A 22,030-nucleotide genomic window follows, 5' to 3' on the forward strand; every position below is an offset into this window, starting at 1 on the left:
AAAAAAAAAAAAAAAAAAAAAAAAAAAAAAAAAAAAAAAAAAAAAAAAAAAAAAAAAGCTAAAGAGAGTTGTTCCATTCCAACAAAGAAATGGGCATTAAGTAGAGGGCAAGTCAATTCTTACTTTCCTTCACACAAAATGAAAGGCATATAAATTAAAAATTCTCCTATTTAACAAAAAAAATAAAAAAGTTAAGTCTATACTTCCAAGCAAAGTCGTTTGCATTAAACTAACCCAATGACATGATAAACATGTCGGGTTTCAAGAATAAAGCTGAGTCGGCTGACACTCAAAATGGACAATATCATACCTTTGATCGATCAAAATAGGCCATTTTCTTTCGTATTTAAGGCACCTACCCAAACTCACCAAATCATTGAATAGTGAAAATGGCATTTCAACAGATTCTTATTCTGTTTTTCTTTTATGTTGGAGTGGGGCAGTGGTTGAAAGAGATGGTGGTTTGCTTTGTCACATTTGGCTTTGAGTTGAAGCTGGGAATTGATGTATAATCTATCTTTGCTGCATCAATGGATGAAAACTCATCTTCCTGCATTCATGGTACACTCCCTAGCACGAACGATGGCTTACCGTTCAATCACGTCCAACCCTGCATCGTCAAGTAACATCATTGATGCAGTATTTGTCGACAAGAGATGTCAAAAAATTGCACACATGAGCATGTCTCAAATATTCAGTAACTTGGCTCCACATTCAAAGGGGTCCACGAAAACAGGGATATAATGTAACCAGCAGCAATTCACCTAACCATACTCCAAAACTAGAAAGCAACTGTTTGAGAGGTCTATATCTGACAGTTCTTTCGCTTTTCTTTTCAAATTGTTTACGAGAACGGTTTAGGCATCTAGGAAGATCCTAAACAGAAGAAAAAGAGAATCAACTGTGAGATCCCATGTCGGTTGTAGAAGGGAACAAAACATTTCCTATAAGGGCGTGGAAACCTCTCCCTAGTAAACGTGTTTTAAAATCGTAAGGTTGACGACAATACGTAATGGATCAAAGCAGACAACATTCACTAGCGGTGGGTTTGGACTGTTACAATGACGGAAGCACATTCAATCACTTCAGCTCCAACATGTTCTGAAAAACAATTCATTTAGATTACAAATAATTGAGTGATCACAAAACGAACCGTTTAAAATGATCACATAGCCAACCTAAAATAAGTCTTTTGGATTAGACAAATACCATCGGACTAAGAGGTCACAAGTCCGAAACCTCCTCGACATGTCGACGTACTAGAATCTACAGTCAATAGCCAGTTGATATTGAACAATAACATCAACTATTTGGTTTGCTTTCTGAAATAGACAGATTCTGCAATAAGGACAGAATCTCTGTTTAGGCACTGTGTTTGTACTAAAGCTTCAGGGCACTGAGTTAGAGGCTTTAAAAAAAGACACAAGGACTTCATAACAACCAAAAACAGGAATCAAATCCGGACCAGAAATGACAGTTTTTATATCATAGATTTTTCTACCGTTGCCAAATAGTTGTAATGCCATAAGTTATGATATCCCACTACACACTGAGTCACTGACCTAACTAACTTCTTTAGCTTATATAACGGTATCAAAAGTAGCTCACCAAGTAAATTCATATTGCAATCAAGTCGTTCACGACTAATGCTTGTTCATGTGGCTTGACGGCTCCAACATGCATCTCAAGCCAATCACTTCCATATCCTAATGTGTACTTTTCAGAAACAACTTCTCCTGATATGGTGATAGTGATAGTGATAGTGATAGTTGAGTGAAATTCAGTCTGGATATAGAAGGAAGAACTTCAAGACAGGAAAGTATGACAACAAAAGATGTAGTTAGTTAGCTTAAGCAAGTAAGCGGGGAAGCAAAAGGAGACGAGTAAGTGTATGAATGCTTGAAACTATGTCTTGGAACATGATACCTGCCATTGCAGCCATCAACATGAACAAAATAAAATAAAACAACCATTAAAACACAAAAGGGTCTCATTATAAACACCCAACAAATTTCAAAAAAGAAGAACAACAACAAAATTCCCAAATCATAACCAAAAATGGGTAATGGGTCATCTTCCTCCCTTAAAAAGAACGAACCCCAAGATCCGTTTAACAAGAAACAAGACAGTGAATACATACAGCCTCCCAATACAATGCACGGTTTTAAAGAAATATCAATAGGAGCAAACCTGGTTGAGGGAAATTAGGCACAACGCGAAACTTAATCCTGATGCCATGGATGCGAGGATCCTCGTCTCTGTAAGCTGGCTTGTCGAAGGTTATAACAGGACAACAAAATAAAACCCAAAAGAGAAATGATCACAACTCTACCTCACTGACTGAAAGAAGGCAGTTCAAAAGGCGAAGGGCAGAGGGGAAATGGGTTTAAGACAGAAAAGATGAAAATATAAATAAAATGGAGAAATGGTTCGAAACTGTGGGAAGGAATTCGAGAGAGAAATGGTCAAAAGAGGAAAAAGGGGGAATAAGAAACAGAAGGAGAAAGGGAAAGGCGCTGTTTATGGCGATTTCGCGCGCTCTGGCAGTGTCACTAAGACATCCAATTGGGATTGGGACCGTCTTTTCCAAAATGCCCAAATAAGTGCTTTTTTGTTTTAAACGAAAAAGTTCGACTCTTTAGTTCATAGTTCATTTATGTACGCTGAAGTTCGAGCCATGGCTAGAAATTTGCATCAATATTTTCATCCAACTTTGTAGCAACACATTTTGAAGGAATCAGTTTATTGGTGTACTTCAATGAAGATTTTCCGTAATTTTGTTTCTTAATTTAACGATCAGAGATTGAACTATCAGCCTAATAATGTTATCTCAAACTCGTTCTAACACTTTCGAGTCTATCAAATTCTCTTAACCATCTTACTCGAGTAGCCTGGTAGTAGGAAACATGTTGAAACTAATGTATCGAGAGAGACAACGCACTCCTGTACAGGTTTGTTTCAACAATTCAATGCTCAGAATAAACTGAATCCGCATTTAACTGCAACACTCCAATAATTTGCCCATGAGTTATTTCAAGTAATCTGCAGTCTGCAACTGAGCAGTGTTTCAAAAGCAAGGTCACCATTGAAAGAACTTTCACAAAATGGTTCTTCGTCTGGATCGTTTGCTCTTCGTAGGCGCGCACCATTTCTGTCCATCTTGCATTTTAGCTCGGATTTTTCGGTATTCTCTTGACCGTAAAACAGCCTCCATAATGTTAATATCTTCACAAATCTCATGTCTTGAAAGACAGGATAGACTAGGAAGTATCTCTCTCTGGAAGTCTTTCAATCTTCTTCCCCGCCTCAACTTAACGCCAACATTCATGTTCTCCATGTCAACTACTTCAGACAGCTGCGACGATACAGAGAACTCATCGTCTTCACCGTTTTCTGCTTGCTTTAGAACTAGTAACTCAAAGGAATCAGAAGAATGCTGTGGTTGATCCACCCGAACTTTTCCCGTGCCATTAGATTCTGTTTTTGTGTTACACTCATGAGCTTCGCTCGAATCAGCCAAAGACATAGAAACAAGCGACTCAGCCGCATTTTGAAGTAGAAGTTTCATTTCAGAAGATTCTTCATCATGTTCTGATTCAATGCTACAAGAAGATTTATGATCTTGCTCAGTGGACAAGATGGTTTCTGTACTATGCAGCCCCTTTTGAGTTTCATAAGACTGTTTACTAGAGAGACTCAAAATTTGCACCTTTTTCTCCCCACCAGAGTCATTTTCTGCATTACAAGTAGACATGCCCGAAATCGTCAATACTCCGTCGCAACCATCTTCTGCAGCATGATTACAGTCAGAGCATACTTCACTCTTTCGAACCCTTGTATGCCTGTCAGCAGGAGGCTCAATTACAGCCTCCAATTTTTCACTTTTGTCGTCACGACAGTTCCTAAAGTTGTTAGAACCGTTTACTATCGACTCCATCGGAGCTTCATCACATTGAGTGCTATACATTTCACATGTATTTGTTCCCTTAAATTTGGACTCTGTAGTGTGAGTTTCATTTGCATCCTGATCAAGTGTGGAAGATTCAGTAGAACAGTTATTCTTCTGTTCGACCCTAATAGGGGAGGCGCAATTCGCTTGTTGTACCTTGCCAACTGCTCCCTTGAAACCAGATGATGATGTCGAGGTTGAATAGCGAGTCATAATAAGATCATTCGAGTGACAAGATGAATCATCATTCTGAGCTTCATTAAGGTCCAGATATCCTGCTTCATAGGACCCAAACTGTTGGCTCTTGATAGGGAGATAGTCACTTGAGATATGACCATGGCTATTTTCAGATTCTGCAGAAATGACAGCACTTGAGAAATGCTAAATGGAAATAAGATCCCAATAAGATGGATCATGAAACTAACCTTTACCTGTGCATTCAATTGTTGGAACATTTAGATCTAAAGAATATACATTTTCGGCATCGTCGTCAATCGAATCTTCCAAATCAATAACTTCTTGAGAGAGCATACAACGAGACTTCTCGTGCAGAAGTGTTTCTTTGTCGCTCTCCTTTTCTCGGTTCCCCACTCCAAGATCTAGAGAAAGATCTAACTCTTCCAAGTCTGGTTCTCAAAGATTACCACCACAACAAGAAATCTTACTTTTTGAATTTCATTATATTGAGATCAGGTACATTTGAGAACCCTTACCAATGAGGCTAATGTACTGATCTGCAGGAAGCTGCAAATCAAGATGCTTGAGCTGAAGCTTATGGTTTTGAGCTGCCCGCTTTTGAAGCTATCACAAAAGCAAAGTTTTGAGTCATTCATCACTGCAACGAGTTCGAGTTTATCCAACAAACTCTTGTTTATTTCACAAGATAATATACTCCTAAAAGTCAGCAAACTCATTTACCATACGAATCGAGAAAACTTCGGTTTCTTTCATAAATGGATCATATCTTGCAGGATTTGCATATGGCATGAAAGTTGATTTCATCCCGGCTTTCCTAAAACCGTGTCGGTCAAACTCCTCGAAGCCAAGATTCTGCATCAGTATCCTTTGTACATCGTACAATCGATGTAATTCAAGAACCTGAAGCAATATGAGAAGATAAATAGAACAACTAGTTACAGTTAAGTAAGAACCTTATTAGAGATCATGAATTGTGCTCCCAATACCTGATTTCTAAACACAACTTCCTGGCTCAGCATGGTTTCCTTCAATGCATCTTTAAACGAACCAGAATACATTTGTACTAAATCTAAACTCAAATCTCCTTGAACCAACATTGCCCCCTTAACCAGACTATCCCTCACATTGGAATAAAAACTCGCCCCCTTAGCCGTGACATAAAGAATGCTTCAAGCAGACGACTTCAATAACCAGCAGCCATCATTGTAAGTTATCTAAAAGGAAATGTAAAGTTTCTCAAAGGACACAGAGACATATTTCTACAAAAATGTATAAATTGACATAGATAGCGATGCATTGTACAGATAAGGCAGCCTACCGCAAACACTCAACAAATATCAATAAATTGAAGTTCATAGTAAGAGTTCCGCCAAACATCGTGCATTTTGAAGACATTAAACAAAAGGGTCGAATTCACAAGATCCCACAAGTATACATAACAAAGGATTCTGCCCTTTGAGAGGCAAAGGGCTTGAAGTAGAGACAGTAATCGAATACCCATTCTGAACCCCACATCGTTTTTCCCAGAAAGAAATTAAAACACAGAAAGAGACAAAGAGAGTTAGAGGGTACCATGAGAGAAAGATCCAAAAGCAGGGGAAATGGAAACATGGGGTTGGTTGTTGGGTGTTCGGAGTGTTGAAGTGGATTAGATGAATGGAGAAGAAGATGGGTTTGTTTTATTGTGGATTGTTGTTGAGATTCCGAGAGAGAAAGAGGTGGAGAGGGAGGAGGGGGGGCTGAGGGTAAGGAGCAGAAATGCGTGCGTCGGGAAAGGATCACAAAAAAGTACGTTTTTTTATTTTATTTTTTCTTTTTCTTTTCTTCTGGACTAACTTTTTCCATTTCATTTGCGCATTGATATTTGTGCCGCTGTCTTTTTCCCTCTGAAACATCGTGATTCTTTGTTATAACTCATAACTCTCTTTTTCATTCGTTAACCTGCTCCTCTCACACATCTTGCTGTGTGGACGCCCGTCTCCTCTACAATCTGCTTACCTGGCCACTTGCCTCCTGCTGATGTGGATATTAAATGCTTCCCTCTTCCACGCTAAACTCATTTGATTGGTCCACGTCCTCCTACTCTTTCAACCCTCACCCCCTCCCAATACAATTTAGTATTTTCTAATTATCTATTTATTTGACCGTAGACTTAAAATTTGGTTATTAATTTAATTTTTTTTTTATTATAAGGCTGTGGAAACATTTCTCTAATAAACGCGTTTAACCTTTGGTAGATTGCGAGATCTCACGTTAGTTGTAGCAGAGAACGAAACATTTCATATAAGAGTATGGAAATCTCCCTCTAACATACGCGTTTAAAACAATGAGCTAAAATAGATAATATCTGTTAACGGTAGACTTGAGTGAGCTAAAGCGGACAATATCTAAGGGGAATGAAGTATTTTATACAATGGTGTGTAAACCTCTCTTTGACAAACGCGTTTTAAAATTATGAGGCTGACAGTAATACGTAACGAACTAAAACGAAAAATATAGACAATATCTATTAACAATGAGCTTAAAACATATTTGTGTGCCCCGGGATGGGGACAAAGCATAAACGAATTTAACGGATCAGTACAGCTCAAGGAATGCCTCCGGCTTCCCCTTCAATAATTAAATAATGCAACTTGATATAAATTAAATAAACAAGCCTTTTAGAATATATATAGATAATATTCAATTTTTCAAGACAAATAATACATACATAATATTATACTATATGCACCCACTTTAGGAGACAGCTGGCTGTGGCCCCACCGCCACTATTTTTTTTTTCCTTAAAAATAACTTTTCAGACATTTTTAATCATACAAGCAATTCTTTTATTTTTTATTTTTTATTATTGTTCTTTTCTTTCTCGAAGTGTTATCACACATAAGTACACATCAACTAAAAAAAAAACTCATATATTAGTACATGTAATTTATAACTAATAAGGAGTTTGAATTATCCATTAAATTGATACCCGTAATTGATGGATGTTACAATACTATACCCTTAATTAATGGGTCGGTTTCACAGTCTAGCTTCTTAGAGCTAATCTTCATCTTGCTCAAAGAAACTTTTGCATGTTTTTATCATCTTTTGAGAAGCATTATTAACGTATCAACCTCCATTTATTAGTTGCATTTAACTGTAATAACTCTAGCGATTAGGTACATCAATATGTATTTAATATATACATTTTTAACCTACTTTATTCTAATTTAACCAATGTTTAAATAAAAAAGCAGCTATATTGGAAAGATTTTCGAAAATACAAGAATATACAACAAAAATTTAATTTACTAATTGGTTAATATCTTTCATGTGCCATTGGTAACCGAAACAAATAACTAACGTTGGGTGGACCTGTAAATCCCAAAAGGAAATGGGAGTTACGTGATGAACATAAGGGTTTTAAAAGTGGTTTAGATTGGAAGCTGTGGAATTAATTATGCGTTAGGATAGGTGAATTTGTTTTGACTTTTCCGCTAAGCTACTGCTAGACACTTATAAATGAAAAATCAAGCTTGGTGGAAGAACGCAACGCATGTCTGGTCTGTGCCTTCCATTTTCAGTTGCATATTGCTGACATTGGAGTCTCCGCTATTGGGTTCTGTATGCTGTTTTCTTCCCATTCTTCATTTTCTTTGAGTTCTTGTAGCTTTTCCAAGTCTCTCTCTGTTTTTTTGTTGTGGGTTTCGAGTGTTTAGTGAAATGGTTAATACATCAGGGCTTTTTGCAACATCAGCTCCGAGTCTAAGGACGAGGCATTCGTTCTTAGGGGGCAATTTTCGATGTGGGTTTGGATCATATGGTGGTGTAGCTAATAAGGTAATATTCTGCTCTGCTTCCACTAGGGCAGAGATGGTTTCGTCTGGAGCTTCTCCTTCTCAATCTCGGATGCTTAGGTAAATCTGTTTCTCATTTTTCATCTTCAATCTTTATGTGGTTCTGAGATTGCCTGCATTGTCTAGGACTTGTTACTGGAGCTTAATGCATGAATGGATTGGCTAAAGAAAGGTTATAGATGGGCTTCATTTGATATTTTGTGTATTTAATTGGAAGGGGACTTTCAGTTTGTTGAAAATGGTGTAGATGATCTTATGGTGATTCAGACCGTGGCACTAAAAACAAAAACATGTTCTTTTACAGGCTTGTCAGTAGAGGGTGTAAGCTAGTTGGGTGTGGCTCCGGTGTACCAAGTTTACAGATTTCAAACGATGATCTTGCCAAATGGGTTGACACAAATGATGAATGGATATCTGCTCGTACTGGGATTCGCAATCGACGGGTGATTGCAGGTGCGTGCTGTCAAATGAACAACTTACCAACATTTACATTACTTTGTTCACTCACTTTTTAGACTCTAGCTATCGTTCTTGAATATTTTGGTCGATCATTGGTAAAAATTCGTTTAGCTTACTCTCGAACTTGCTATATGGATTTTACTAGCAGTTATTTTCCCTTCATTATACGATTTCTTTCTATACGATCAAGCCCTCTCGACTTTCGGGCGTATCGGTACCGTTGGGTATAGGGATTCTTCTTTATGGGGTCCTAATTTTCTAAGTTGCCTTCCATGTGCTTACTCAACAGCTTCGTGGCTTTCTATTTTCAAAGATTTATAGCTTTCCTCGTTCGTTTCACAGGAAAAGATAGCCTGATAGGTTTGGCAGCAGAGGCAGCAAGGGGAGCTCTACAAATGGCTCAGGTTGATCCTGATGATGTAGACTTGATATTAATGTGCACTTCAACACCAGAGGATCTTTTTGGTTCTGCTTCACAGGTATAAGTTCAGTACATCATTCATCCCAATATTGAATTGATAATAGATATGAAGCAGAGGAGATAGATCATATGAACCAGCCAAGAGTTTTATTGGCAGGTTCGTTTTGTAGCTCCTAACCTGCAGCTCTTTCGATAACAAATCGAAAGGGAAAGCCCAAAGAGGACAATATCTGGTAGCGGTGGGGTTGGGGTGTTACAAGCGATATTACTGAATTTATCTGAACCTCATGCTTTTCTAATTATGCATTACTGCATCCCAGATCCAAAAGGCTCTTGGTTGTAAAAGACATCCTCTATCGTATGATATAACAGCTGCATGTAGTGGATTTCTACTGGGTTTAGTATCAGCAGCTTGTCACATAAGGGGTAAAGAATCCTGATTTGGTCTTGTTGCTTGGATCATATTTTGACTTGCATTATAAAACACTAAACTACCTTAAACTGCAGGAGGTGGATTTTCTAATGTTCTCGTCATTGGTGCTGATGCCATTTCTCGTTACGTCGACTGGTCTGATAGATCGTCCTGTATTCTTTTCGGAGACGGTGCTGGTGCTGTACTATTGCAGGTAAAAGTTCGATACTCGGAACGGTATACAGCAGCAAGCTTAAGAATTCATTTCCTAATTGATTTGGTTTCAGGCATGTGATGTTGAGGAGGATGGTTTATTTGGTTTTGACTTGCATAGTGATGGGGATGGCCGAAGGTGTGCTTCTCTGAATTCTTCCTTATTCCATTTCATCATTCCATATGATTAGAAACGTAAATGTGGAACAGGCATTTGAATGCTGGGATCAAGGAAAAAGAAATGGATCAAAAATTGGGTTCTAACGTCTCCCTGATCGGTTTTCCTCCGAAAAACGTCACGTATTCTTGTTTGCAGATGAATGGCAAAGAGGTATTTCGATTTGCTGTTCGCACCGTGCCACAGTCGATCGAGGCTGCTCTTCAAAAAGCTCGTCTCAGTTCATCAAACATTGATTGGTTGTTGTTACATCAGGTATCTATTTCTTATCATCCATCTCTTTTCCAAGATTTCTACAATGCTGCTGATTTATAAATATGCAGGCAAACCAAAGGATCATCGACGCAGTCGCAACACGTTTAGAGTTCCCATCGGAGCGTGTGATATCGAACGTGGCTAACTACGGTAACACGAGCGCAGCCTCGATTCCATTGGCACTGGACGAAGCTGTTCGAAGTGGGCGGGTGGAGGCAGGACACTTGATTGCAGCTTCAGGTTTCGGAGCTGGTCTAACCTGGGCGTCTGCAATTATTCGATGGGGTTGAAGCTCAAAAACACATGTTCTTGCAGATTTTGAGATATGCTGCAATGACAACAATAACACTAGCTTGGCTTATAGATTTGGAGCACAAAGAACTGAACTTTCATTAATAATTTGGTGCTATTTCTGTTGCTCTAAAAATAAATGATCATAAGATATCTCAACGCGAATAAAATTAAATTTTAGTTTTTATAATGTTTAAATCTTAAGAATTAGTCATTGTAATTAGATAAAATTAATTTTTAGAATCAGAGTGAGCTTGTAATTAGCGAATGATTTGTTTTAAACTATAAAAATTAAATTTAAGGATTTAATCTTAAATTATCCGGGTGTAGTACTCGCTGTACTAGCTCTTGATCTGAAATAACGGTCTTTGTTTCACTCACTCAATCGCAAATCCAAAATGTCTCTCTCTTTGCAATCTCCGCCGTCTGCAACCCTTTCGCCGTTGCCGTTGCCGTTGCCGTCGTCTTCTTCCTCTCTTCAGGTATCTCCCCTTTTGACTTTCGTTTGTAGTCGTGAATTCTGTACTCCATAGCTCTGATTGAAATCTTCAATTGTTGTTATCAGAAAAGATTGGGGTTCTCGGTTGGATTCAGACCCACCAATCTAATTCCCCATTCTCGTAGATCTCTTTCTCTAATTTGTGCTTCCGCCGGCTTCTCTTCGTCACTCGACACTGGTTCGATTCTCTCCTTTTACCCTCTTTTGTGTGATTTGAGCTCAACAACGCCCGCACTGCATTTAGCTTCTTGCCTGCTTGTTTTCAGGTTTGAGAACTGAGCTGGATGCTGTTTCTAGCTTCAGTGAGATCGTTCCTGACACCGTCGTTTTCGATGATTTCGAGAAGTAAATGAACTAATTATGCACTATCGTTCTTGATAAGCCTTATCATTTTTCATTTTGTGTAGCTTTGTTGGATTAGTGGGTTATGTTTCTCTTTGGAACTGCAGGTTTCCTCCTACTGCTGCTACCGTCAGCTCTTCTCTCCTTCTGGGCATATGTGGCCTTCCTGATACCATATTTAGAGTACCCATTCAGCATTCTTTTCTTTGTCTTAGATAATAATTACAGAATTTAAACAAAGGCTCCCTATTTAGTCTGTTTATTGTGTGTCATTTTGGAAGTTTGTGATGTCCTACAGAATGCGGTTGATATGGCATTGGCGGATTCTGAATGTTTTGGAATAGACAACCCTGAATTGAAATATTCCTGCATGTTTAACAAGGTCGCTTGTTTCTTTTTACCTTACTTGTTGGAGATTATTTGCTATTTTGTGAAGATCAACAAATGGTACGTTGGGTCTCGATTTGCAGGCTCTAGTAAACGTTGGTGGTGATTTGGTGAAACTAGTTCCTGGACGTGTTTCAACCGAGGTGGATGCGCGTGTTGCTTATGACACACATGGCATTATCAGAAAGGTTTATCCTTGTTTAAGTCTCAGATAACTTCAAATATGGCTAGACTACTGGGATGTTGGATGTTTGGCCTCTTGTACTTATAAATCTTATAGGTTTTTTTGTTTGTGGACCAAAGGTGCATGACCTGTTGAAATTGTACAATGAAATTAATGTTCCTGCTGAGCGGCTGCTGTTCAAAATTCCATCAACTTGGCAGGTGAATTCTGACTTTTGAACCGAACGGGACTGTAATATTGATTGTGAGAATTCGAGTTGAGGTAAATATACTGATCTGCAAACCAATGGTTTCGATATCATAGGGAATCGAGGCCTCAAGATTGTTGGAATCTGAGGGAATACAAACACATTTGACTTTTGTTTACAGGTACGTTAATCTCATTGAATTTAAAAGATTTGAAGCCTGTATGCATATTGATTAGTTTTACCTTTGTTGTTCGTTTATCCTGGATTAGATTTATTTGTGATCTAAATGCTGTGGGAAGTGTTTGTATAGTGAAATTATCTGTGAGATCCTACACGGTTGGGGAGGAGAACGAAACATTCTTTATAAGGGTGCGGAAACCTCTCTCTAGCTGACGTGTTTTAAAAGCCCAAAGAGGACGATATCTGCTAGCGGTGGGCTTGGGCTATTACGTTATCTGTTTCCAAACCGATGTTGGGCAAGATAATTAGATGAAACAAAAACAAGAAGATTTATAGGTCTCAATTAAAACGTGCCTATCATTCTTGCTGCATAATTTTGACCCTTACATTTTGTTGACGGCCTCTCCATGTTTGTATAGTTTTGCTCAAGCAGCAGCTGCAGCCCAAGCTGGTGCCTCTGTCATTCAGATTTTTGTTGGTCGCCTACGTGTAATTGTCTTACCACTTTATAGTATCAATCAGAACACTATCTTGCCGTCTTTTGACCTTTCTGATGTACTTAACTGCGCCTCAGGATTGGGCTCGCAATCACTCCGGTGATCCCGAAATCGAAGCTGCTCTCAAAAGAGGAGAGGATCCTGGGTTGGCTTTGGTTAGTTGACTTTGGATAATGATGTTCACATAAACAGTAATGGCTAAGAATACTAATATAATGGTGTATTCATTATTGCAGGTGACAAAGGCTTACAACTACATTCACAAATATGGATACAAATCAAAATTGATGGCAGCAGCTGTTAGGAACAAGCAAGATCTGTTCAGTCTTCTGGGGTAAATCATATGAACTCATCTTTCTTCTACCGAAAAATTCATGAAATCATGGTACTTCTCTAATCACTTCTACTAACAAAACCATTTCTTTATCCCTTCAGCGTGGATTACATAATTGCTCCATTGAAGGTATTACAGTCCCTTAAAGAATCTGTTACCGATCCAGACGATAAGTTCTCGTTCATTAGGAAGCTGTCCCCGCAATCCGCAGCTAACTACGTTTTCAGCGACGAAGAGGTCCACTTTTTTTCCTTGAACTTCTCCTATTCTACTCGCACGTTAAATGTTTTATAATATGAATGTCGAGAAATGTCATAGGAAGACGTAGAAATCTATAACAATGGTATATTAATCAACATTTTCAGGTTAAAAAGTGGGATCAATTAAGCGTTGCTTCAGGAATGGGGCCTGCAGCTTTGAAGCTACTGGCTACTGGACTGGAAGGGTATGTTGATCAAACCAAGAGAGTTGAGGAGCTTTTTGGGAAGATTTGGCCACCCCCAAATGTATGAAGCTTTGTTTACTATCTGGAGAATGTTGGCTTTTCATGAATAAAGAGGGGGATGGTTGGCTGTGTCTGAGAATCCTCTAATAACTCTGTTCTGCAACTCCTTGCTTTTCCAGTACAACTTAATGTTAGAATAAGATGTTTTTTTAAGCTTTGGTTTCAGATTTTTGTTTTGAACAAATTGTCCCAAATGACTGGAGCTGCTGCTTCTCGTTCGAGTCGATCTGTTTGCACTTTTCTGCAAGTTTGCCGACTTGTTATGGGGAGGATCATCGGGAGAAGAGTCTTACATCGTCTAATTAAGGAGTCGATCATGGATGGGCTAATTAAGGAGTTAGAAACTGTCTACTTGAGACTGTCCCTTGGCCCGTAGGTTGGTCCTGACGACGTGGATCATTTTAATGGGCTTTTCCATGGGTGATTCAACTCCAGAACTTTAGGCCCATTATTTATTGGGCCGTCTGTTAAACAATTGGCATTAATTTTTAAAAATCAAATAAACTTCCCTTTTATGATTAGTTTATTTTTTGTTATTTGTTTTTTTAAAGATGAATTCTATAAATAATAAATGTATTTAATTATCTCCAACTTACCTGTAATTTTTTTTAAAAAAAATGGTACGAGGTTTAATTAACAACAAGAAACTATATTATTAAACCAAACAGTGTGTTTGGAATCTTGAATCCCAAAGAGGGGCCCACACCCCTCGACATTTATGGTAGGGCCCACATTTCTTGACCCAAACAAAATGCTGCACGGCTGGCAATCACGTGCCGCTCTTAGACAGATTTAAACGTTATTCCAATATTTTATTTACATACGTTGTCTTCTCCCCTTTCCTCCGCTCTTTATTTTATTTATTTATTATTTTGTTTCCCTTCCAATGGACTTGATTTAATGCCCATGCCATGCCACATAATGGCCATATATATATACATATATATATATATATATATATATAAAAGTTAATTAAATACAAAATAAATGATATAACGCATTGGTTACACGCGCGCGTAAATATGTGTGTTTACCGACAACTGGGTTTCTCTCTCCAATTCTGGCCTCTTTTCCAGTCTGTTTGTTCGAACGGGGATTGGGGGTCTTGGGAGGCGACCGGTTACCGACAGAACCAAGGCACCATAATTGAAGGGAAAAAAAAGGAAAAACAATAGCCAACGCAATTGCTCTGTCTTTCACTCTCTCCTCTTCTTATAGCTAAAACCACTGCAAATCTCTGCAATCTTCCACTATCAAAAGCAGTGAACAAATATAGCCGTTTTCGATTCCTTTTCCTCTTCTCTTTTTTTTTTCCTCTCTCTCTTTCTTTCCACTGTCTTCCATTTCTCGAAGCTCTTCTCCCCAGATAATGTAAAGCAGAGGTGTTCCCCAGTCAAGTCTTTCATCACCCATCAAAGATTCTGTGGAATGGCTCCGTTTCCTTACCTATCGCTCTTTCTCTTCCCCATTTGCCTGTTTGTGACCCTCTCCTCGGCTGCAGATCCGTTTGCTTTCTATGATTTTGAAGTCTCTTACATCACTGCCTCTCCTCTGGGAGTCCCTCAACAGGTCTATTTTCCTTCCATCTTCTTTCACTCTGCAATTTTTTATGCTATGTTGCTGTTTTTCCTGTTCTGGATTCTCTCCTTAGCTGCATGGGAGATGGGTTCGTGTTGGATTTTAAGAATGTTTGGGTTTTTAGCTCTAGATCTTCTTTATATGCTGATATGTTTTGGAGAAACAGAGTACATTGATGGAATTGAGCCGAGAGCAACTGAAGGAAGACTAAATCTTCATTTCTTTCTAGTTTTTTTTTTCTTTTTCAATTTATTTATTTCTTCCTTGGGTTTTGCAGGTTATTGCAATAAATGGGAAGTTTCCTGGTCCTACTATCAATGTAACTACTAACAACAATGTAGTTGTCAGTGTGAGGAACAAGCTGGATGAGAGCCTTCTCATGCATTGGTATTGTTTGATTATAAATTTAGTGAACTCTGTGGCATTTTATGTTGATTTATGATTGTAGAGCTAGTTTGAGAATGGAAAGATTGATATTTGTGTGGTAATAGGTCTGGAATTCAACAGCGGCGAAGTTCATGGCAAGATGGAGTTCTTGGAACAAATTGTCCAATTCCTCCCAAGTGGAACTGGACTTACCAGTTTCAAGTCAAGGATCAGATAGGGAGCTTCTTTTACTTTCCATCACTCCATTTCCAGAGAGCGTCCGGTGGATTCGGTGGCTTCTTTATTAACAACAGGCCTATAATCCCCATTCCTTTTGCTACCCCAGATGGGGATATTACAATTTTGATTGGTGATTGGTACACCTCGAATCACACGGTTAGTGTTAGCTAAGGGAACAAAATGCCTGGTCTGGCTAATTGCAGCATTGTAATTAGAATGTAATGTGCTCGTTATTGATACATTTTGGATTTGTATTTAGGCTCTGAGAAAAATTCTTGATGGAGGGAAGGATCTTGGAATGCCACACGGTGTTCTCATTAATGGCAAAGGTCCCTACCGATATAACGATACACTAGTCCCTGATGGTATCGAGCACGAAACAATCGAAGTTGATCCAGGTAGCTCTAATACCTCAGCTAAGTAGGTTAAGAGAAAAAGAATGGTGGGCTTACTATGAATTTGGTATAATTTGTGCATTCTTTACAACCTAGTAGCAACATGTTCTGATGCCATTCAATCACTTTTAAGTTGTATTTCCTCGAAATCGACCTCTACTTTAGATGCTTGATGATGTCCCATATAGGTTCAAGCCTGAGAGGGCAATCCCTAAGGCTATTTTGTTTGGGTCCATCTTTATAGGTAATGAACCTGAATGACACTCAATGAGCAAGCAGGGCTTTAACTCCTAGTGGGGTCTGGGGACGCCTTCATGTTCAAGCAATATCTTGCATTGTTTTCTCAGTTTTCTCCTAAGGAAAATCATTCTTGTGATGCATTTAAGGGGCTTTGAAAATGAGACTACTAGCTTTAATCTCAACTGATGTGGGGTAGTAGTAGCCAGTAGGCTCCATGCACGGCAATCTCTTTAGAGATTCGCCGAAATTAATTTCGAAGAAAAACTTCTGATAGGCTCACCCTCATGTTCAGGGGAGCCTGCATCTCCTATTATAGGATCTTTAAAGCTCGAGTTATTATTATGTCAATTATGTGCATGTCAACTAACCAACCGTTCCTTCAATCTTGAATATACGTTTGACCGACTTGATCTTGAGAAAATAGGTTGTTAGCTTAGATTTCTGTTATTATAATCCTTAACGTTGTCGGCAAGTCCTTGCTTATGGTGGATATGTTTGAAGATTGATGGATTATCTGCTGATGTTGAACAGGGAAAACATACCGCATTCGGGTACACAATGTTGGAATATCTACCAGTCTGAACTTTAGGATCCAAAACCACAATCTTCTTTTAGCAGAAACAGAGGGGTCATATACCGTGCAACAGAACTATACTAGCTTAGATATACACGTTGGACAATCATATTCATTTTTGGTAACCATGGATCAGAACGCGAGCACTGATTATTACATTGTAGCTAGTGCTCGGTTTGTCAATGAATCTGTTTGGAAAAGAGTTACTGGTGTTGGTATCTTGCATTACTCTAACTCCAAAGGAAAGGCAGCAGGTCCCCTTCCAGAAGCACCAAATGATGAATTTGATAAAACTTTCTCAATGAACCAGGCCAGATCAATCAGGTTTGTCCAAAACTCATGACTATCAAAACAAATTTGAAACTATGGAAGAATAAACAAGTTCTGAGAAATTGGTTGACACATTGTGCAGATGGAATGTATCTGCTAGTGGTGCTCGTCCCAACCCTCAAGGATCATTCAGATATGGCTCAATTAATGTAACTGAGATTTACGTCTTGAAGAATAAGCCTCCTGTGATGATCGATGGCAAACGACGAACTACGCTGAGTGGTATTTCGTTTGTCAATCCATCCACACCTATCAGATTGGCTGACCAATTCAAGTTGAAGGGTGTTTATAAGCTTGACTTCCCCACCAGGCCACTTACAGGACCGCCAAAAGCTGAGACATCGGTGATTAATGGAACATATAGAGGGTTTATGGAGGTTATATTGCAAAACAACGACACCAAGATGCAGAGCTATCACATGAACGGATACGCCTTCTTTGTCGTGGGGTATGTTTTGTCATTTATGTTTTTGAGCATGGGTCTTGGGCCATGGTTACTTTTGTATTCAATCAGTGATGGAATGAATGTAGGATGGACTATGGCGAGTGGACCGAGAATAGCCGGGGCACGTACAATAAGTGGGATGGAATAGCTCGCTCAACAATTCAGGTATGTTTCTTCTGCAGTCTCCTCAAACAAACGTCAATGGTCCTGCCCAGAATGTGATATCTGCCATATTCTGCTGCATCCCCTGACTCGTTCGTTTCCTGGTCTAGGTTTATCCTGGAGCATGGACGGCCATCTTGATATCTCTTGACAATGTGGGAGTTTGGAACATCAGAACAGAAAATCTTGACTCGTGGTATCTCGGGCAAGAGACGTATATTCGGGTTGTCAATCCTGAGGCTACTAACAAAACTGAACTACCTATGCCAGACAATGCACTCTTTTGCGGTCAACTTAGTAAATTACAGAAGTAAGGAAGCATATATATATCTAACCCATCTCTTGGAAACTGAAACCTTGAATGATTCTGATCTCTATTTACTTATTTCATGCGTACTCAGGCCACAAGATATCTCTTCTGCAATTTCGATCATGGGCGATCGGTGGAAGATGTTACTCACTACGCTAACGATCGTCTCCACTGTAATCTCTGCTTTGCACTAAGCAACGTTGCTCTATGCCTGCTCGTGTTACGTAAGTTTTCAAAGTCGTCGGGCGTCTTGTTAAGTTTGGTCTGTAAGTCTTGTGGATACCTTGTCTTTCATGATTTTTGCATAGCATTCTTTCCCATGTGCATGCTGTAGAAGGATGTATCTTTGGTTTTCCTTGTTCATTAGATTTGGATTCATCATTCTTTTAATTCTTGAGTCATGAATACACGAAACTGTACTGATAACGATTCATCGATTCTCATTACCACTGCTTTCTCACGCGTCGTTTATCATCACAAAGATTAGTAACTAAACAGATACAAACCCAAATTTCTTTTCCTTTGAGAGAGATCCACAAAGGGCTCAGCTCTCTCCTCTCAAACAATCACTGAGACCTATGCCACTGTCTCTCCTCCATCATCATTATCAGCACTGCTAAAAAAAACCCTTTTTTTGAAAAATGAGTATGCACTCACTCAGAGTCTCTTCTTTTGATAAGTAAATGCTTTAACCGAAAGCTGAAATGTGGAACTGCTGGAGTGGCATGCTACCATGTCGTAGTTGAAGTTGAAGAGTTGTTCATCTTGTTCTAATCTAACCCTCCAAAAGACAACCATAATTGCTTTTCTGGTTGAGGAAAGGCCTTTTTTCTTTCAATAATTGCTTTTCGGCTTTTACAACTCACGCTTATCTGCCATATAAAGATTCATGTCAAACAGGACGAATGAATGTTATGTTACCTGATATCTACTCTCCTTTTTCTTTCTGTTTTCCCTCCAAAATCCATACTTTATGTTGGATGTAGTTTGCAATTGTGTGTGTGTGTGTGTGTGTGTGTGTGTGTGTAGTAGTGGTAAGTGGTGGGAGATATGTTACAAAAAAAAGATAAGTACACTGACAGATTTTGAATACAACGAACTCTTATGATCAATCAAAAACTGAGAACTGTACATAGTTATGTGTGTTGAAAATACAGTACCCATCAACCAAGTACCATTCCACATCAATATGATGTAAATTCTTATTCCAAATCTCCAACCAAATACTAATCTTTTGGTTTGCCTGTTTCATTCATCTCAATCTATAATTTTTTTTTTTTTTAAAACTACTAGTATATATATTGTCCGTTTTGTCCCGTTATGTATCGTCGTCAGTCTCACGGTTTTAAAACGTTTTCACACACTTGAAAGTAATGGTTCGTTCTTCTCTTCAACTGACGTGGGATCTCACAGTCTACCCCCCTTAGGGACCTTGCGTCTTCACTGGCATATCGCTTGATTTCTAGCTCTGATACCATTTAACCGTCCAAGCCCACCGCTAGTAGATCTTGTCTGCTTTGGTCTGTTACGTATCGTCATTAGCCTCACGGTTTTAAAACGCGTTTGCTAGGGAGAGATTTCCACACTCTTATAAGAAATGGTTTATTCCTCTCTCCAACAGACGTGGGATCTCACAATCTACCTCCTTGGGAACCTAGCGTTGGCACATTGTCTGGTGTTTGGCTTTGATACCATTTGTAACAACCCAAGTTCACCTCTAGCAGATATTGTCTACTTTGACCCATTACGTATTGCCGTCAACCTCACAATTATAAAATGTGTCTACTAGTGAGAGGTTTCCATACTATTATAAATAATGTTTCGTTCCCCTCTCCAACCGAGGTTGGATCTCACAGATTTCATCTTTCTAAACAAATATTTAAATTTCTAGCCAACAAAAGTATCACAACAGAAATTTATCGGTGAAAGTAGTAGTTTATGAACTTAGTTTTCAAAATCAAAAAACTTAAACCAAACCTTAAAAATATGTTAGGTTTTGTGGGAAGACAAGTTGAAACTCAACGACAGTTTGAAAACATGAACACAAATCATGACATCCAAGAGAAGGCATGAACAAAGAATAAGTCAAACAAGGCAAGCCAAAACCTTAAAAGAAGGAAAGTAAGAAGGCATTGATGAGAGGGAAATATAGGCATAACCATAACATTAAAACAGTAGTCTGAATGTAAGGGGAAAATACATGGAAGAGAGAGTATTTAATATATAAACATAAAGAAAAGAGGTTGATAAAAGCAAGCAGTGTCATTCCTTGGGACATGTTTTGTTTTAGAAATGGGAGACACCAACGTTGGGTGAGGCGGCGGCGGCGGCGTAGAATCCATTGTCTTTCATCACAACACTCCCATGATCTCCCTCCTACAAACATTAAAACACTGCTTTGGTTTCACTGTTCAAACACAAAATAATATCCCATTCTCCAAAACACAAGGAGAATCAGAAGAATGCAAATTCCTTTAACAAATTACCTGCTGCCGGATATTTGTCTTCTTCACTGTCTGGTCGGGCATGAGACCAAAGTGAATATGTGGAAAGTGTGCCCACTGCCAATATATACATACAAAAAACACAATTTTTCAGCAAACCCTAAAAAAGTGTCAATTTTTTTGTTCTTATTTCTGGTGGGTGTTGGTATTTACATTCTTAGCAGCAGCACTGAAGGCCTCTCTGTGGGATATATCCGGATTCACTGACTTGATGCGTTGGATCTCATCTCTGCATGCAAATTTTTTTTTATCTTTCTTTGTAATAAAGATGGAGAGAGAGAGATGAATGGATATGAATGGACTTCAAATCATTACTCACTTGATGAAGCGGTTGTAGGCAGAGGGCACTCTCTGTCTCTTCTCCGGAGCTGAACAGGACAATTTTATGCGCATTCAAATCATATACTAAGAACAAAACTTCATGTTTTCACACACCCCACTTTCATAAACATGTAATTTATGTGAATTTAGAGCTTATTAAAGCTTAACTTTCTCTAAGTTGGATAAGATTAGCAACTTTATCCATGTTTCCTTGCATCTTTTGTTTGATATAATCTTCATCAGGAAAAAGAAAAGAAAAGTAGGATAAGTAAATCTCTCACGTCTGTTGATGACTGGTGGCCTAGGGAGCTCATCAGCAACTCCTCGAGATGGCATTCCAAAAGTGTTAGTAGCTGCGAACTGGTTGATGAGATAATTGGAATTTGGCGTTGGGATGTTTTCCTACAAGAAAGCAATTGAAAACATGAGTTAGTTAGTTTCTTCAAAGCATGAAACTTTGGGAGTATAATTATGCTTAAATTACCAGAATGTTATGGGAAGGAGAAAAGAAAGAGTGGCCGAGCTGATGAAACTGATTAGCGGAAGGCAAAAGCAAGCCACGCATGTTCACAGGCAGCAGATTGGTGCAGTGCCCACATCGCACTGTCACAGTTTTGAACAAGCTAGAACAAGGAACACTGACCTAAAAATCAACACATTCCCAACAAAACCCATCAAAGAAATTAGATCAAACAAGCTAGGGTGAGCCATAAATTTACAAAATTCCCAGATTTATCATCCAAAGAAGCCAAATAAACGGAACCCCAGATGGAAAAAACACAAAAAAGAGAGAAATGTAGATGAAATAAGAGGAAAGGAGAAAGGTTTATGAGGAAAAGAGAAGGGTAAAACAGAAGAATGAGAGAATAAGATGGTACCGCAAGGACAGTGTCACAAATGTTACAATGGACATAACAGAGCTGCTCAGGTGAGGGAAGGTGGTGGTCCAGCTGCTGCTGCTGCTGCTGCTGCTGAGTGGTAGTAGTAGTAGAAGAAGTAGGAGAAGAAGAAGAGGATGACATATCAAATTAGAATGTATTTTCAACTTTTCTTTTATAAAAATTTGATTGATGATTGGTCGTGTTTGGTTGACTGATTGATGGGATTGACAGATTAACAACCTTCCTTGGATCTGCCTTTTCTCTTTGATAATGAGTTTTGAAAGAAAGTTTGCACAAAGCAAAAGAGAGAGAGAAAGAAAGGACTAGACTGATATGAACCGATGAACAACTGAT

The 22,030-nt window shown here is 38.8% G+C and overlaps 5 protein-coding genes and 1 long non-coding RNA gene across 9 annotated transcripts; 3 read left to right on the plus strand and 3 right to left on the minus strand.

Annotated features, from left to right (window-relative positions):
- Positions 1–56: 56 nt before the first annotated feature.
- On the minus strand, positions 57–2,564 carry LOC111459203. Of its 2 annotated transcripts, XR_002713257.1 has the most exons (5): positions 2,191–2,564; positions 1,179–1,338; positions 1,010–1,101; positions 703–876; positions 57–610 (listed from the first exon to the last, which is right to left on the minus strand). It is a non-coding gene; the product is annotated as an uncharacterized LOC111459203 (long non-coding RNA). The 2 variants fall into 2 exon arrangements; XR_002713256.1 differs by having other exon boundaries at positions 57–876.
- A 275-nt stretch (positions 2,565–2,839) lies between these two features.
- LOC111459126 lies at positions 2,840–5,928 on the minus strand. Of its 3 annotated transcripts, none has more exons than XM_023101882.1 (6): positions 5,720–5,928; positions 5,134–5,361; positions 4,868–5,047; positions 4,663–4,750; positions 4,375–4,581; positions 2,840–4,302 (listed from the first exon to the last, which is right to left on the minus strand). In XM_023101882.1, the coding sequence occupies exons 2-6, from the start codon at positions 5,242–5,244 to the stop codon at positions 3,098–3,100; spliced, it is 1,791 nt and encodes a 596-aa protein (XP_022957650.1). In that variant the 5' UTR covers positions 5,245–5,361; positions 5,720–5,928; the 3' UTR covers positions 2,840–3,097. The 3 variants fall into 3 exon arrangements, with proteins under 3 accessions (XP_022957650.1, XP_022957653.1, XP_022957652.1); XM_023101885.1 differs by having other exon boundaries at positions 4,375–4,575; positions 5,720–5,927; XM_023101884.1 differs by having other exon boundaries at positions 4,381–4,581; positions 5,720–5,927.
- A 1,835-nt stretch (positions 5,929–7,763) lies between these two features.
- LOC111459240 (3-oxoacyl-[acyl-carrier-protein] synthase 3 A, chloroplastic-like) lies at positions 7,764–10,591 on the plus strand. Its single transcript, XM_023102040.1, has 8 exons — positions 7,764–8,046; positions 8,291–8,439; positions 8,788–8,924; positions 9,187–9,292; positions 9,374–9,492; positions 9,566–9,630; positions 9,702–9,924; positions 9,993–10,591. The coding sequence occupies exons 1-8, from the start codon at positions 7,853–7,855 to the stop codon at positions 10,212–10,214; spliced, it is 1,215 nt and encodes a 404-aa protein (XP_022957808.1). The 5' UTR covers positions 7,764–7,852; the 3' UTR covers positions 10,215–10,591.
- LOC111459239 (transaldolase) lies at positions 10,542–13,554 on the plus strand. The gene is made up of 13 exons (XM_023102039.1): positions 10,542–10,697; positions 10,781–10,892; positions 10,981–11,059; positions 11,164–11,239; positions 11,355–11,438; positions 11,527–11,631; positions 11,747–11,827; positions 11,931–11,995; positions 12,414–12,483; positions 12,569–12,646; positions 12,728–12,825; positions 12,927–13,062; positions 13,191–13,554. The coding sequence occupies exons 1-13, from the start codon at positions 10,614–10,616 to the stop codon at positions 13,335–13,337; spliced, it is 1,215 nt and encodes a 404-aa protein (XP_022957807.1). The 5' UTR covers positions 10,542–10,613; the 3' UTR covers positions 13,338–13,554.
- A 972-nt stretch (positions 13,555–14,526) lies between these two features.
- LOC111459237 (monocopper oxidase-like protein SKU5) lies at positions 14,527–18,431 on the plus strand. Its single transcript, XM_023102038.1, has 9 exons — positions 14,527–14,899; positions 15,186–15,295; positions 15,400–15,670; positions 15,774–15,912; positions 16,681–17,047; positions 17,136–17,501; positions 17,585–17,663; positions 17,771–17,970; positions 18,062–18,431. The coding sequence occupies exons 1-9, from the start codon at positions 14,759–14,761 to the stop codon at positions 18,162–18,164; spliced, it is 1,776 nt and encodes a 591-aa protein (XP_022957806.1). The 5' UTR covers positions 14,527–14,758; the 3' UTR covers positions 18,165–18,431.
- Positions 18,432–20,106: 1,675 nt separating this feature from the next.
- LOC111459241 (axial regulator YABBY 5-like) lies at positions 20,107–22,030 on the minus strand. The gene is made up of 7 exons (XM_023102041.1): positions 21,674–22,030; positions 21,280–21,438; positions 21,077–21,197; positions 20,794–20,842; positions 20,628–20,703; positions 20,457–20,531; positions 20,107–20,346 (listed from the first exon to the last, which is right to left on the minus strand). The coding sequence occupies exons 1-7, from the start codon at positions 21,815–21,817 to the stop codon at positions 20,257–20,259; spliced, it is 714 nt and encodes a 237-aa protein (XP_022957809.1). The 5' UTR covers positions 21,818–22,030; the 3' UTR covers positions 20,107–20,256.

This window comes from Cucurbita moschata, unplaced genomic scaffold (genome assembly GCF_002738365.1).
Source record: "Cucurbita moschata cultivar Rifu unplaced genomic scaffold, Cmos_1.0 Cmo_Scf00022, whole genome shotgun sequence".
In the NCBI taxonomy this organism is placed as follows: domain Eukaryota; kingdom Viridiplantae; phylum Streptophyta; class Magnoliopsida; order Cucurbitales; family Cucurbitaceae; genus Cucurbita; species Cucurbita moschata.

Excerpts from the sequence above, each read along its gene's own strand:
- LOC111459126 (XM_023101882.1), bottom strand. The coding sequence starts at position 5,244 with ATGTTGGTTCAAGGAGATTTGAGTTTAGATTTAGTACAAATGTATTCT. Across the intron at positions 5,048-5,133 it reads AAGTTGTGTTTAGAAATCAG|GTTCTTGAATTACATCGATT; the intron begins GTATTGGGAGCA and ends ATATTGCTTCAG. Across the intron at positions 4,303-4,374 it reads AATTGAATGCACAGGTAAAG|AATCTGAAAATAGCCATGGT; the intron begins GTTAGTTTCATG and ends TCATTTCTGCAG.
- LOC111459240 (XM_023102040.1), top strand. The coding sequence starts at position 7,853 with ATGGTTAATACATCAGGGCTTTTTGCAACATCAGCTCCGAGTCTAAGG. Across the intron at positions 8,047-8,290 it reads TCTCAATCTCGGATGCTTAG|GCTTGTCAGTAGAGGGTGTA; the intron begins GTAAATCTGTTT and ends GTTCTTTTACAG. Across the intron at positions 8,440-8,787 it reads CAATCGACGGGTGATTGCAG|GAAAAGATAGCCTGATAGGT; the intron begins GTGCGTGCTGTC and ends TTCGTTTCACAG.
- LOC111459239 (XM_023102039.1), top strand. The coding sequence starts at position 10,614 with ATGTCTCTCTCTTTGCAATCTCCGCCGTCTGCAACCCTTTCGCCGTTG. Across the intron at positions 11,060-11,163 it reads GTTTTCGATGATTTCGAGAA|GTTTCCTCCTACTGCTGCTA; the intron begins GTAAATGAACTA and ends TTGGAACTGCAG. Across the intron at positions 12,647-12,727 it reads AGGATCCTGGGTTGGCTTTG|GTGACAAAGGCTTACAACTA; the intron begins GTTAGTTGACTT and ends TCATTATTGCAG.
- LOC111459237 (XM_023102038.1), top strand. The coding sequence starts at position 14,759 with ATGGCTCCGTTTCCTTACCTATCGCTCTTTCTCTTCCCCATTTGCCTG. Across the intron at positions 14,900-15,185 it reads CTCTGGGAGTCCCTCAACAG|GTTATTGCAATAAATGGGAA; the intron begins GTCTATTTTCCT and ends TGGGTTTTGCAG. Across the intron at positions 15,913-16,680 it reads AACAATCGAAGTTGATCCAG|GGAAAACATACCGCATTCGG; the intron begins GTAGCTCTAATA and ends GATGTTGAACAG.
- LOC111459241 (XM_023102041.1), bottom strand. The coding sequence starts at position 21,817 with ATGTCATCCTCTTCTTCTTCTCCTACTTCTTCTACTACTACTACCACT. Across the intron at positions 21,439-21,673 it reads TTTGTGACACTGTCCTTGCG|GTCAGTGTTCCTTGTTCTAG; the intron begins GTACCATCTTAT and ends GTTGATTTTTAG. Across the intron at positions 20,347-20,456 it reads AGACAAATATCCGGCAGCAG|GAGGGAGATCATGGGAGTGT; the intron begins GTAATTTGTTAA and ends TAATGTTTGTAG.